Source organism: Nothoprocta perdicaria, unplaced genomic scaffold (genome assembly GCF_003342845.1).
Source record: "Nothoprocta perdicaria isolate Ctin4 unplaced genomic scaffold, notPer1 scaffold_99, whole genome shotgun sequence".
NCBI classification, from domain to species: Eukaryota; Metazoa; Chordata; class Aves; order Tinamiformes; family Tinamidae; genus Nothoprocta; species Nothoprocta perdicaria.
In genome coordinates this window covers 2152037-2167578 of record NW_020456298.1, presented here as the reverse complement: position 1 = coordinate 2167578, position 15542 = coordinate 2152037, and the positions used below count along the sequence as shown (strand labels likewise).

The window sequence follows — 15542 nt, the reverse complement described above, 5'->3', positions numbered from 1 at the left end:
TTTTTGAAAGGGGTTTTTTTTTTTCCTTTTTTGGTTCAGGTCAATTGTTCAAAAGAAAAAATTGGGAGGTATTTTAAGGAGATGACACATTTGTTTTAATGTCTTGTGCTGTCAGATGAGAGTTCTGGAGAGTTCATATAGAGTGAAATTGAAATGTGGTGTTATGTTTTTATCAGTATTGTGATCCATTCTTGGAAATACAGTCATACAGAAACTATGTTGACYGTGACATGACTGTAACTCTCTTAAGATGTGTTCAGTAATCTGTATCCATAGAACAGTCTGCAAGTTTGCTGCATCAAGCACACCTCAAATTCATAGACTTTTCTGACAAGCTGATAAAATACCGTGTGAAATTGTAACTTGAATTACTCCTTTGTTTCTTTGGCATCCCTGCCATTATGCACATGACGCTTATTTGCACCATTGTTATGTTGCTGGTTTTGCTCAGGGAAGAAAAGCTGATGAGGAAGTGTCAGATATATGAGTTGTGTATAGCTTTTAATCTATTTTATGCAATGGGCTTAAGCTGTGTCTCTAAGTGCATCTTTACAGTACAAGTTGCGGTCATCCTTAAGATCTTTAGAAACAGTTCAAGAATTTGCTAGTATGTAGGCATCTCCAGTGGTAGGAGGTGACACTTACCAGCAGGTTCTTCTTTTTTTAAATCTGTGGAAGATGGTAATCATATGAAAGTAATCATGTTTTCCAGCATTGTAGGTGGGTGATTGTCAAGGTTTCCAGGCTGAGAAATATAACGTAGTAGAAACGATCATAACTGTTTTACACAGCTAAATAATAGTTTACACTCCAAGTAAGATGGAGATGAAAGATAAAGAAGTTTTTCTCTGGAAAAAAATGAAAAAATACATTTATTCACTGAACTAATCACAGTGGAGAGATTACTGTATTTAAAAGTGTTCTTTTTAAATGGGGAAGGCATTTTTCTTTGTCTAAGGTCTCTTCTGTTCTGTATCTTTTGCTCTTTTCTGGAAGAATATCTGTCCTCTTCCAGTAAGTGCTGCATTTATTAGCCATTTTCAAGCGAGCTGGCAAAGGGTTTATCTGCCTTAGAGATGATGAAGTTCTTTCCTGTTAGGGAAGAAGCAGCAGCTAGTTGGAGAGCAGGCTTCTCGGGGGCAGAAGCCGGTCTGCCGCTGAGTGCGCGTGCACCGGCTGCCGCGGGAGCAGGCGGTAGCTCCAGACTGCTCACAGCCTGCAGGCATCGTAGGGGAAACTGGGATAATGGCATTTGTGGGGATTTAGGAGACGGGGAATGCAAAGCCATGGAAAGCAAGTCTTGTTGGCTCCAGTTTTATAGGGTGTTATGTATATGTAAGCAGTATTGGAGGCTTGCTGTTGTTGGGTATAAACATTTTAATACGTTTTCTCTCTCTCTCTTTTGTAAACAGATACAAGAACATTCTTGGGATTAATACTGATCTAAATGCTTCTGAACTGAGGAAATGCTTTAGGATTGCTCTCCTGACAGAAGCTRTACAAAAATGATATACTGAAGGCTCTGCTTGCTCTTCTGGGAAGACTATAACTGCACTTTCATATTGCAGTTTGCTGCTCCGCAAAAGACAATGTAATAACGAAAATAACAGTAATTTATGTGACACTAGCAGGTTCCCTCCCATTGATTGGACATGAGTGATCAAAGGCCTTCGCAAGAAGATAAGCACAAAGTTAGCAGATCTTCCTCGAAGTTCAGGGAGTCTTCAAGAAGCATGCAGTCGGACGATTATTTTGCTAGAAAACTTAAAGCTTTGAATGGTAGCATGGGCCCTCCTGTTTCTTCGAGTGCACCTAGCAAACCTGAAAGCAATCAAGCAAATGGTACACCAGCTGTGCCTAAAATGGGGGTTCGAGCAAGGGTATCTGAGTGGCCTCCTAAAAAGGATTCCTCTAAGGAGCTGAGTAAAGCTGCGTGGGAAAGTAGACCTCAAACCAGTTATGAAGGTGTTGGAGCGATACTTCCTAACGGACAAACTGACCAAAGTGATGAGCAGCAAGAGGAGCTGGAGCTGGAGTTCACAGAGGGCAAATACACTATTGGAGATCTTTTTGTTCATTCCCCTCAAAGAGGACTTCATCCCATAAGGCAGAGGAGCAACAGTGATGTGACAATAAGTGACATTGATGCTGAGGATGTCTTAGATCAGAATGCTGTTAACCCGAATACTGGAGCAGCCCTCCACAGGGAATATGGCAGCACTTCTTCAATTGATAGACAGGGCTTGTCTGGAGAGAATTTTTTTGCAATGCTAAGAGGATATCGAGTGGAAAATTTTGAACATAAATCCCTTGCGCCGTTTGGATTTTCTGAGTTTTTCCACTGCGATCCCACAGTTTCTCCAAGTCTTCATGCTGCTGCGCAGATTTCCAGGGGAGAATTTGTCAGGATTTCTGGCTTGGATTATATGGATAGAGGCCTGCTTATTGGTCGAGACCGGGAAAAATCTTTTAAGAGAAGATTAAAATCAGAAACAGTAGAAACTTCTCTATTTAGAAAATTGCGAACGGTTAAAAGCGAGCATGAAACTTTTAAGTTTCCATCCGAGCTGGATGACAGGCTTGACAGAAACGTTCGTTCGTGGAACTGTCAGAGATGTTTTGCACATTACGATGTTCAGAGCGTTTTATTTAACATAAATGAAGCAATGGCTACCAGAGTAAATGTGGGAAAAAGAAAAAATATAACCACTGGGGCTTCAGCTGCATCCCAAACGCAGATGCCAGCAGGCCAAATGGGAAACTGTGAATCTCCTCTGGGGAGCAAAGAGGACCTCAATTCAAAAGAGAATTTAGATGCTGATGAGGGTGATGGGAAAAGCAATGATTTAGTATTGAGTTGCCCTTACTTCAGGAATGAAACTGGTGGGGAAGGAGATAGACGGATTGCACTTTCTAGAGCCAATTCAGCATCTTTTTCCTCGGGTGAAAGCTGTTCTTTTGAGTCGTCTTTAAGTTCCCATTGTACAAATGCTGGTGTTTCAGTGCTGGAAGTGCCAAGAGAAAATCAGTCAATCCACAGGGAGAAAGTGAAGCGTTACATCATAGAGCACATCGACCTCGGCGCGTATTACTACCGCAAGTTCTTCTATGGAAAAGGTAAACACCTCTCATGCAACTGTTCCCAATTAGGCCTGCATTAGAATTAACTTGCTTATTAAAGATTTTTTTTCTTCATTATAGAAAAACAAGTAATATTGAGGCTTTTAGGACACTTTCTGAAAGTTAAGACTTTCAATATCCTCCTGGAAGAGCTGCATTTAGCAACCAGTAGGTTGTAAAGCTCTGCAATGCCTGCATAAAGTAACTCAACATGGGGTAATTTAATATAGAAAGTAATTAATTCCTCTGTACCAACCTTTTGCAGAGAGCAGAGGAGAAGGAAGGTATTTGCATGTAGTAAATGTACTGTGCATAGTGATACCTATGTGATACCTAGTGATTGGCTATCAATATTTCCTAAAATAAATCTCCAAAAGAGGGCTTCTGAGTCACTTATTCCAGATTTTACTGTCTTCCAGTGTCTGTTGGAACCTTATATACTATACACACACGTGTGTACTTCCGTCAGCACCTTAAACAGAGAGCTTCAGATGATCCTTTTTATTTTTTCAGCTTACAGAAGGAGGATTTCTTTCCTTCTCATATAAGCTGTTTGTCTTTTAGTTTAGGACAGTCATGCTGCAAAGTAAAGGGTATTCATCACAGCAGAGTAAACTAACTTACTTTGAATCCTATTTAAATAAGCAATTAGCATGTTGTGGTTTGCTTTGGCAGGGTGTAATCTCTACTTTTTGTGGCTAGGGAGAGACCCTAAATACTTATCTCTAGCCTTTCTGTATTATGAGTTGCAGCTTAGTATTTTTCTTTTATTATTATTATTGTTATTGTTATTATTATTATTTTACTCTGTTCTTAAAAGCCTGTTTGATATTGTCTCAGTATCAAAAAGATTGTTTGATGCTTCCTTAGATCATATATCTCTGCTTTCTAACCCTATGTGAATAGCAGGAAATAGGGCAGTAAGCTCTGCACTGTGCTCCTTCCTCCTGTAACACTTTGCAAGGGAATCGAAAGAAGCCAGTGCAGTGCTCGTCTTCACCATACTGTGCAAACCTAGAATAAAAAGGTGATAAAACCAGTATTTAAAAGAGAAGGAAGAAAGAATCTGCGTTCGTGATGGAGGAAAACATGTTTAAGCAAGGATGGGCAGTAAAATCAAAGGCTCAAAATATTTCTTAAGCTCAAAAATTTGTAAGTGATCAGCAAGTGCTGGTGGAGTCTAGGTGGAAGCAAAGGAAAGTTTGTGACACAGAGGAGCCCTATGGCCTGAGAAAGGAAAGGATTGGCTTACATCTAAGTGAAGGGAAAGTCGTCAGTGGACAACGGTGGTGGTACAGAAGAAGAACAGAGGACAAGGATTAAACGAAGTAAAAGATAACTTGTTTGTGAAATCCTTTTAGAATGGATAAGTTACCAGGGCTCAGAAGGGTTGAGTGTTATTTTGTGATTAAAAAAACCTTGTAGGAGATGAAACATGTGAAAGAACATAACACATAAATGACTTTAGTGTACTATAAATAGACCTCAAGACTCTTCTGGAATGCTGATACAAATATAATTTTGTTTTTATGTTATGTATATATTATCTCCTAAATAGAAATAATACTTAGGTTAAGATAGAATTAGAAACATAAAAAATGTTATCTGAAATTTATCCAGTATAGTGAAATCCTGGGAAATTTGAACTGTTATTGTCCATGTTATCAGTGGTTCTGTAGGTAGAGCTTTTCAAGAGTAATCACCATTTTTGACACACAATGTTCTGTAATGAATAGTCTCTCCTTTACAATGAAATGTTAAAGACGATTCCTTTTCACGTTATCTTCCAAGAGAATTGTAACAGAAACTACATGAAAGAAAGCTGCTTTGGATGGACCTTAGGAGGGGAATGACAAGTTAGGCAAATGTGTTGATAGAATCAAGTAGCTAATTTTCATATCTATTACCAAAAGGAATAAAGCACACAGGGAATCTCCGGGTTACTTCCAACTGAACACAGCTCTCGTCCAAGCAAAATTTGTTTTGGGTAAAGAAGAGCAAATGGGCATTTTGCCTTGGGCACTAAAATGTCCTGCTGCAGTGCTGATCTCGTGTGTAAGAAAGAGACACTTAAATCCCCACTGAATCTTACTTGATGCTCTTCCATGACTGTGAAATCTCCTAGCTGACTATTCATTGAATTGTAGATTTAATAGCACAGTTGAATTTAGCAATATAATCATGGAATGATGAAATAAAAATTTAACAAACAATAGTCACTTGTTTACAAAGGCATGTGCAATGCCACTGGTTTTTCTTTGCCTCTGACACACGATCTGCAAAAGAGGAATAACTTCCTTCATATTTGATTTAGTTCACAGTTGTATAATTGACACTTGTCAATGTACAAGCTTTATTTCTGTTTTAAGATGCATGGAAGAAACACCCTGGCATATGCAACACTAATTATTCCCTTGCCTTTCAAGAAATGAGAGATTTGGAATTCAGCATCTTCAGAAATGAGCTGCAGTTTTTTAACTGCATATTTATAAGCTCTGTAACTATTGTTAAAATCAAATCCAACATGACTGATGTAAAATATGTTAATGTTTATGGAAAATGCCTTCTCAGCTTTCACTTAAGGCTTGCAGAAGCTGGAATGTTTTATTTTATCTCATGCTTTAGATATATTAGCATTATCCTTTCCTGAATTATGATTTTGTGAGGAAAAAAGAAGGTGGGAGGGGAAGAAGGATATGTTAATTTTTAGAAGCATAATTGAAACAAGTTTTTATTATCATTGAGTTGTCATTGCCCTTTTGCAGTTGTCCTTATAACACTCAAGACTCACTGTGAATATCATGCATTTTATTTCTAGGATGCCAGCAACCACTTCTTAATATGTTACTGTATCTTTCTGCTGGTACGAGACTGAAGAAATGCATTGAAAAGAATTTACAGGATTAGCAGGCTCATAATATTAGCTCAGTTTGTATTCTGCAGCTTTGAGTCAGTCTCTTTTCCTTGCAGGTTGAATCCTGCAAATAGATTTTCCCAGAATAAGTAAAACCTTTTATTAGGAGGTCTTCCCTCCCTAGGAGGAGAGGTGTCCATTATTCCTCAAAACTAAAACGTTTAAAATGCGAAATATTTTATTATCTGTCTTTAAAGGATTAGAAAATGGCTTATTTTCCTCTTTTCTCCAATTCCTATTTTTAAATCAATGTAAATACATCTAAATGAACTTAATTATCTTGTACTTCGACATTTAAAAATACATTGAGTTAAAAACCTTTTCTCCAAATCCTGGAGTATCGGCAGCCTTTTGTTTTTCATTTATTTTAGCTTCTTTTAGTTTACTTCAGAATCCCTTTCTTGAAACTGACTGGCCAAATGTATTTTTAATATCCATTAGTAGCTTCTTTGGACTTGTAGCTCTCATGCCCAGCAAAGTTAGGAATCTAGGTGCTTGAAGCTATCCTTCTGGTAATGCTGTAGCCGAGAAATCCAGTAACTGTTCCTAGACTTGCATCCAAATGGAGGGTCTTTCTGAACAGCCCTACCCTCCAAAGAATCAACAGTCCTCCAAGAATTTGGTCTTTTACATGAGCTTGCTGAGGATTCATCCCACCTCATTGTTTGGGTGAATATTAAGGACTACCACACACTCTATCAACTTTTGATGAACCCTTTAGTAACTGGCTACTAATGAGAATTTGTTTCCACCACTCACACTCCTGTGAGGCCAGTTGTTCAGCCAGTTTATATCCACCTTGGAATCTGTGTGTCCAAACTAAAGCTTTTCAGTTTAGGTTCAATGATACTATGGAAGACTGTGTCAAGCAGGTGACATTGCTTCCTCATCCACAAGCCAGGCATCTCCTTATGGAAAGCAATTGGATTTACCAGGTATTTGGTAAATCAGTGCAGGCTCTCTTCCCTGCACATCTATTTTTCCTTCATGTGTCTGGAAATGTCTTCCATTCCCTTGCATGGGGACTAAGGCATGGAATGGGACTAGTCTTTAGCTTCCCATTTTTTTTTCTTGAACTGCTTAAAGATGGATGCAGTATTTGCCTTTTTTTCTGTCAYTAGAGGCATTTGCCAGTCACTAGCATCTTTCAGAGATGTTGAAGAGTGACCTAATGATGGCACTGGCCATTTTCTTCAGCAACCTTGGATTTATCCTGTCTGATCCCATGAGCTCGAGTATATCCAGGCTGCTTCATCTTTCTCTTCTGTAGGTAATACTTCCCTTCCCCCAGGCTAGGCTCAAGGACCAACCTAACGACCCATCGGAGAGTGAAGATTTCTATCCTTAGTTGTCAAAGTTGACATGCTGCATGAAATATTAACGCTTTGAGTGAGAATAAGAATAAACTGAATGAAAAAGAAACTAACCCTTCRCAATTCCTAATTTATTTGACGACTCTTAAATACTGCAGCTAGATATTTTTTTCTGAACTATTTTTCCATTGCATAGGAGAAAAGATGATTATTGCATAGTAGCAGTTTTTAAGAAGTTTAGAAGTTACGAGTTATGTGATACAACTGACCATCTGGATCTCATCAAAATTAGCATTTTGTGATTTCCACGCTTACCTTGCGGTAATGAAGATCAGAAATTGGTGTATTAACAGAGTCAGAGCTCAATTAGAGAATTTGAGGGGTTTAATCAAACAATTCAAACGCTTAAAAGCTGTTMTATGATCCATAGAAACGAAGCTAATACTTTCCTTCTCATGGCAGAATTTTCTGATGAGTTTTGATGAACATTACCTACGAGACTTATACTTCATTTTTATTTTTTTTCTGTTCATTACTTCTGTTTTGCAAAAGAGCACCAGAACTACTTTGGAATAGATGAAAGTCTTGGACCTGTAGCAGTCAGCATCCGAAGGGAAAAAGTTGAAGACTTAAAGGAGAAAGAAGGCTCTCAATTCAACTATCGAATAGTTTTCAGGACAAGTGAGGTAAAGTTCTTTGATTCATTGTGCAAAGGAATGGGAAAGATAAAACTTAGGGTAATAGTTGTTACTCCTTTCATTTGTCKGTAGGTAGATTATTAACTTTGAAAGGAGATCTGTGAATGGGAAGGRGATATTTATTATACCTTTAATAAATGTAACTGACTCCTGGAACACAATTTCTTTCTTTTCTACTACATATCATTATTTTCTTTTTGTATGGACTCCCCAAAAGGGGTAAGTTAAATAAATATATATGAATATTTGCAAAGATCAAGCAAAGAAATCGATGATGATAAACAAAGCTGAAGGCAAGTCTGGATCTAGATCCTTTATGTTTCTTGTCATAGAAATGAAAGATTAAGAAATTCAGGAGGGGGAAATAAAGGAACAGAGAAATATGAAAGCTAGTACTGCCACTTAAGTAAATATACATGTGTTTGATTTCCAGATACTCTTTGTTAGAACTTATATTTTCTGTAAGAAATTCCTTTTTTGTATACTTCTTTCGTGCATACATAAATTGYGAAGGAAATGTTAATATATAATGTATTAATAAATAAATGCTGAAAGAATACTTTCCAAGCCTGACTGCAATTTCTATTTCAGGTCAATTTGTATCCTTTGTAGAAGTAATTTCTTCTTCTTAATCTAGCAATTAACTTTTGTTTGTGTGYAAATATACAATGCTACTATTGTAGCAAGCAAATATAAGCTTTCACAATCTATTGAACTTCTGTTTTCCGTTGTGATTAGGAGGCACAGAAGTATTAGTCAGACTTTCTGATATATCTGGGCTTATGTGTTTTTAATAAACATAGGTATTCATAGATTTTGCAGGCTAGATTTTTGTTCATTACCCCCAAAACAGTATGTACATATGTATGTATCTGGGGAGTGGAGATTCACTTGGCTAAGCAGCATTTGCCTTGTTGCAGAATCCAGTGAGGATAAAGCATTGTGGCTTATAAGAGTCTATGAACAGGATAAATAATGTTGCTGTTAGCTGTGCTTTGGTTCACCTCACCTACAGACTTCTGTGTCTRCTAGGGTAACGTGACATTGTAACGAACACTTGTGATTTATCCCAGTTCCTATTTTTTTCTCCAAAAAACAAAGTCTTAGAAATTAGAATAAATTAAGATGATTATCAGTTATTTTATTAAACAAAAATTGTACTTGTCACTGAGAAAGTAAGAGCCTGTATTCTTTGTCTATAAGTTATTTGTTAATCCTTATTCAGGCTTCAAAAATGATATTTTACTTCCCACTTGTTCTCCCTTTTTCATAGTCTGAAGAGCATAACTTTAAAAGTCATCATTGTATTAGAATTAAGACTGTTTTATATGGCTTATCTTTCCKACAGCTTACTACCCTTAGAGGAGCAATTTTGGAAGACGCTATACCATCCACGGCTAGGCACGGCACAGCGAGAGGCCTRCCCCTCAAAGAGGTGCTGGAATATGTAATACCAGAGCTGAGCATTCAGTGCCTGAGGCAGGCATCCAACTCACCCAAAGTCCCTGAACAGCTGCTTAAACTGGATGAACAAGGGGTATGTAGCACACCATTCTTCTCAAAGGCTGGTAACTTAAAAGATTGCATTTTAAAAAATATTTTTAAATATTTAAATATTTTTGCCAATGGTATTAATAACATGAATCTGTGATATGAACTGGTCACTTCCTTGATCTTGGAGATACTTGCTCTCAKCTGCGCATTCTCATTAACAAAGTGAGGTTTCTTTTCAGCGTTGCAGTGTGTAATGATATTATGGTTATACAAATGAACTTCTTTTTCTTTAGTTGTATTCAGAAATTATAATCTAATCTAATTAGAGTCTGATTCTGTGCAAACTGGTTTTTAAAATACATAGAAATTTATGGAAAAAAAGGAGATCGGCATATAAAGATTCTCTTTAGACCACAGAATGAGAGAAAGGTTATAATGAATCTTATAAGTATGAAGTATGTAAGTATATAAGTATGAAGTATACCCTTAGAAGTATGTTTTACAATTTATATTTGCCCTTTTATGTGGTGAGATACTGAATGCAAATTAAAAAAAGTAATGTATTTTCATATTGGTGTTAGGGAGAAGAGGCAAAATCCTGAGTATATGATGGGTTAAGTCTGTACATTTAAAGTTTTACAGCTTCACCCTCCCCCCTTAGTGTATTGACACCTTCTAGTTTACCTGAAGCAGTCTTTATTAATTGACTGGAATGCTGAAATTCTAATTGGGGCTACCTACTGAGTTGACGCTGCATCAGCAATGAAACAGATTAATATACTTTTAAATTCAGAGAGAAAAACGGTGAGGTCTACTGGGTGCTGAGACATGAAACTGCCTCATGGCAATACTAGCAAGAAAGTATACAGCTTGCTAACAGTTTGTGAAGGACAGGCACGTGAAGGCTTTTAATACACATTTAAAGAACATTTTTTAAAAGTGACTAATTTCAGGGAAATAGTGTTACTTATACAGAAGTCAGTATTTATGTGTTGGAAGTTGAATCAACTTGATAGATGCAGCTGGTTAGAAGGGTGGTGTAATTATTTTGTCACCTAATTAAGTTTCAAATGCAGGATTGTGTCTAACATCTTGGTGTCTACCAGAATTCCTCTGTCTTACTGCAGCATTTGCTTCAAACCAAGTAAACATAGATAAAGACAGAGAAACAGAGGGTTGTTTTGTTTTTTTGGCATGGTGGGGTGCACTGTCAACTAGTTTTGTGTGGATATTTTATTCCTTTCATTCATTGCAGTCTTTGAGGAGCACTTTACTTTTGATTGAATTTCTTCTTGCATGAAATTTCAATTAAGTTGCAAAATACTGCTCTGTTTGTAGGTGTTTTTCCTGYGTTCCTAAGTGTTTCTGATAAAATAATAAGGGGAAATTAGGTCAATCTTGAATCTAAGAGTTCCTCATCTCCTGTCTGAGCTGCTCCAGATTGAATTGAAGTTCATTTAATAAATAATAATAAATTCTTATTGGGATATTATGTTCTAGGCAATTTAGAGCACATTRTTTGACCTGAATGTACTATTTGCCCTTAGCTGGAAATTGATTTTGTCCATTGAGCTGACCAAAGTAATTTTTTTTTTTTAATTATTAATTTAAATCTTAATTTTGAGAAACAGCAGTGCATAGCTCTTTATTTTGGGGGTTATCACCAGTTAAAATACAACATTAATGTATGGTATGTGCTGCTTATTATGAGATAATTACTTGAACATAGAAAGGTGTGCATAGATTTGACATGCAATCCATTTATGCTTTTAATTCCCTTGCAGTGGGAGATTTCTGCTAACAGCAGATTTATTCTGTGTGTGTTTTTGGGCCCCCTTATATCCTTCTGGGACTGTTGCTGCTTTCTTGTCAACCTTTGAAGTTGACAAGTAGCCAAAGAAGTTAGGAGCTTTGATTGCAATCATATTTAGTGTTGGTTGAGCATCTAATTTCCTGAAATTCGTTACCAGAAAATCTCAAAAATCTGCATGTGATAAAAATCATGAAATTTTTATATACTTTATACTTTAAAAGAAGCAGAAAAGCTGCCAAGATTTAGTAGAGAATGATCCTGACTAGAACGTAGCCATTCTGAGTCAGGAAAGACTGCTACGTACTTTTAATACAAATCATATAGCTAGTAAATCAGTGGTTTAGAAAATAGTTTCTAGTGTCACATTAGAAAGTTATTCTCAGATTAGATGTAAAATTCCTAATTTAGAAATCATTAAATCAGAAATATGCCTGAAATTATTTGCTTCGGAAGATTTGGGGCAAACATAAAATGCAATTTGAAAACTCACAAAGTTTATTCATTTAAAATTATCTGTCAGTTTTTACGCAGGTTAAATRCCCTGTAAAAATGCTGGCTAAATTCATATAGATACTTCTTATGTCCTAAGTTCTAAAGGTACCTCCACGACTCCTGCACATGCCTGTGCTGATGGCACAGGCTATTTCTGTGACCTAGAGCCAAATGTTCTGCTCCTTAAGTCTTCCAAGAGGCGTGGATGTTCCTAATACACTAGCAAGGGATTAAGATTATTGCAGCTATTTGCAGCTGCTGCCATGTTCAGGAGTGCTATTAGTAGAATCTACATCGTGTGCAGTTCCGTGTAAACATGTAGAAGTGTTTATAGTATTTGTCTGTGAAATGAGAATCCAGGATTAACCCCTTCCTCAGTTTGGGAAGTTTCAGATCTTTTCTGTTTCCTAGGACAGTGTTTTAACCATGAGATAATATTGTATTGGGTGATATATATTCCATTTCTGCTTCAAACTTTACTGAAATTCAGGAGCTAATTCAGGATTCATTGGTCTCCCAGGAAAGGATGAAGGAAAGTGACTGCATGTTTTGACATTGACTATTTTGCCCATGTGATTTGCTAACTTGCCATTCATTCATACTGATGGAGTGTGAAATGATCTGTCCTTTCTCACTTCCTTCTGTTACTGAGCTAGATGATCAAATCGTTCTGAGTTAACTTGAGTCATTGGACTCCCAGTTCCCTAGGGCAAGTTGGAGACCATTTTTTGTGTAGCATGACTAGATTATTAGATATGATGCTGGTAGTCGTTGCTCTAGCCGTTGGTGGCTCAGCAGTTCACTTCTCCTGTGCCTTATTGTGGGATGTTGTGTTAATGTCAAGGAAATTAACTTAAACAGCTAATGGATTAAGCCAAACTGTTTGACTCTGAGCTGGAACAGAAGTGTCAGTGCCATAACCAGTCTGTGTGTCTGCTGGGAAACCTCAACTAACACGACCATGCCCTATAACCTAATGTTGATATAAGCAGTTCTCTTCCAGTGTGCTCCATGAATTGTCCATGCCAGTTTTCCCCTGAATAGAATAGTCTCCAGTGGAACCTTTTGCGAGATAGCCCTACCTCTCCCAGGGCTTTGAAATGGGGACCAAAACTAGCAAGTGGGCTGCATGAAGCATGTCTAGTGCCAGCTAATAGGAAATACCAAGAACCACTGGTGTCCTCATGCTGTTCTCCTCCAGCATTTAGAGATCTAACCTGGCACCTCCTACTGTGAACTGCGTGTAATAGGGATCTCAGCTGTTTGAAAGAACTGTCACTGGAAGTTTTGGGTGCCCAAATCCTGTACTGAATCTGTATATACTTACATAGGAAAAATGATTGATTTTCTGTTGAAATACCCATCTCTTTGCATTGGATGTGTATTGTTCTTTCTGTCCTCATAAATGAATTTGTGGAGCAATTTGAATTACACATGATAAAGGACCTGCACATAATATGTTCTGRCAGACGTCATGTAAATTTATGACTTGGATAAAGGAAAGAGAGAACAAGGACAAGGCAGTAGTTGAGCTGTACAGAACATCAGAAAACTCAGGTTGAGAAAAAGTTACATATGCTCTAACCACAGCAATGTTTGAATGAAAGCTGACAGATTGTCAGAAACTAGATAGCTTTGCTACAGGAAACTRTTATAAGGAGCTACCTGTTCTGTGTAACAGTGTTTAGAAATTTCACTACAAGCCAGGGCTAACTTTGATTGAAATGTATCTTCAAACCATTCTGCTCCTCCGGGATGTGGGTGTTTTTGTTTGTTTTGTCTCTTGGCAGCTGTCTTGCATGCCACACTATTTTTACAGGGAAGAAATGTACAAGTGAGAAGRTGGGAAAATAAAACATTATTTGAATTTCGGTATTATGTTTGTGATACTTCTTTCTTCCGTGTATGGGTTTTTTTAAGACTAGACCTTTCAGTGTTCCCAACTTGCAGCCTTTGCTAGATATTGCTGTAATAAACATCAATGCAATACCATAAGTCTGAGTTTTGCAATGTGCAGACCTTGTTTTATGTGTCTAAGGAGAAGCGGACTGTTCTTGTCACCTTTGGTCCAGTACAAGTGGTATATGTACAGTCTTCTCTTGGGACATTTTAGGCACTAATCTTGAAGTTTGATTAAGAGAAGAGTGTACAACTGGAGAATTGATTTGAGTTGTGTATGTAGTCCTAAGGGGATCTGATACTGCTGATGGTCTCTGCCAGTTTGTGAAGCTCTAACATTTGGCAGTAAGAATAAAAGGACTAATCTGTTGACATGAAGGTTTCCTGTTTGTCATTGCAAATGTGTATAAAAGCTATGAAAATAAGACAATATCCTGGTCCAGATATAATCATCTCTTTTTTTCTTGTACTAATATTTTAGATTTGACTTTAATACATTTAACAACACTATTCAATGTGATACCTAGTTTAAAGTTTACTGCATGTTGGTCAGATTGTGTTTACGTGATAAAAGCTTTGAAAATGTAGAATAATTTTTTTAAGAAGACAGTTTTATGGAAGGAGAAAAGAAAAGATTTACTTGTGCGTATAAGAAATGGGTGTTGTGAGAGTTTGTTCATAGTGACTTTTGAAAGGGAAGCCTTCTCAGTGGCTCCTCTTAGAGAACTGGAAAGGTTATTGGGTGACGGCAAGGAACTTCACATGCAGGAACTGTCTGGCTGAATTTTAAAAGCAGAAATGAGGGAGAATAAACTCCACACCCTGATTGGTATCTGAGAGAGAAGACTAGGATAATTACCACTTAAAGTTCTCACACTATGGAACATGCACTAGGGCGTATTTCTATAAATAGCTGGTTAAGTCTTCATTGACTGTTCTTGTGTTTGGATCATGACAATCCATTTTTCTTTCAAAATAATTTACTTTGCTGTTTGTTGTGACTTATTTCTTGAATCACAGAACTTTTTCTATCATTCTCATTTTACTCCTGGCAGGCATTGTAATAGTGTTAGTAATTAATATTTGTTTTAGAATCTGCTTTCTTTTCCTTCTGTAATTTTTYTTGCTTTCTTTTTTCTTTATTTCAGCTGAGTTTTCAACACAAGATTGGTATCCTTTACTGCAAAGCTGGTCAAAGCACAGAGGAAGAAATGTATAACAATGAGATGGCAGGGCCAGCGTTTGAAGAGTTTCTTGATCTCCTGGGCCAGAGAGTACGGCTAAAAGGGTTTACTAAATACAGAGCTCAGCTAGATAATAAAAGTAAGTGGTGTTTCTGATCCRTGGTAGTAACTAATTCTCCACTGGAAAGTATCTTCTGCAAATTGTACTTTGTATTCTTATGCTGACTTTGGGATCACAGGCTAGATGAAGTAGTAGTACTTGATAAGAACAGTATGTACATCACAAATATCTGAAAGTTTAGTTTTCCTGTCACAGAAAAAAAATCCGAAGACTTCAAAACTTACTTCATTTTCTTTTTCTTAGTTAAGYGCTATGAAGTATGTAATTCCTGATTTATCCAATAATTTATGTGAGAATCATTTGTTTATTCAAGAAAAAAAATCAAGATCATGGAGAATTTTGCAGCTAGGTTTTACTCTTTTATCTTTAACAAGACATTGAAAAATGCAGTTGTAAGATGGGGCCATTTTCCTTATTCTTCTTGGACTTCAGTATTTCTGCCAATGARCACATACCTTACTGTTTATGTTTGAGGAAGAATCAAGATTCGAGTG

The 15542-nt window shown here is 37.1% G+C and overlaps 1 protein-coding gene across 3 annotated transcripts in view; it reads left to right on the top strand.

Annotated features, from left to right (window-relative positions):
• Nucleotides 1–15542, top strand: part of SIPA1L2 (signal induced proliferation associated 1 like 2) — a 98482-nt gene that overhangs the window by 24707 nt on the left and 58233 nt on the right. For all 3 annotated transcript variants that reach the window (XM_026053351.1, XM_026053349.1, XM_026053350.1), the window contains exons 2-5: nt 1413–3117; nt 7900–8033; nt 9394–9582; nt 14892–15066. In XM_026053351.1, the coding sequence (XP_025909136.1) occupies nt 1653–3117; nt 7900–8033; nt 9394–9582; nt 14892–15066 (1963 nt within the window). In that variant the 5' untranslated portion in view covers nt 1413–1652. The remainder of the gene's footprint in view (nt 1–1412; nt 3118–7899; nt 8034–9393; nt 9583–14891; nt 15067–15542) is intronic.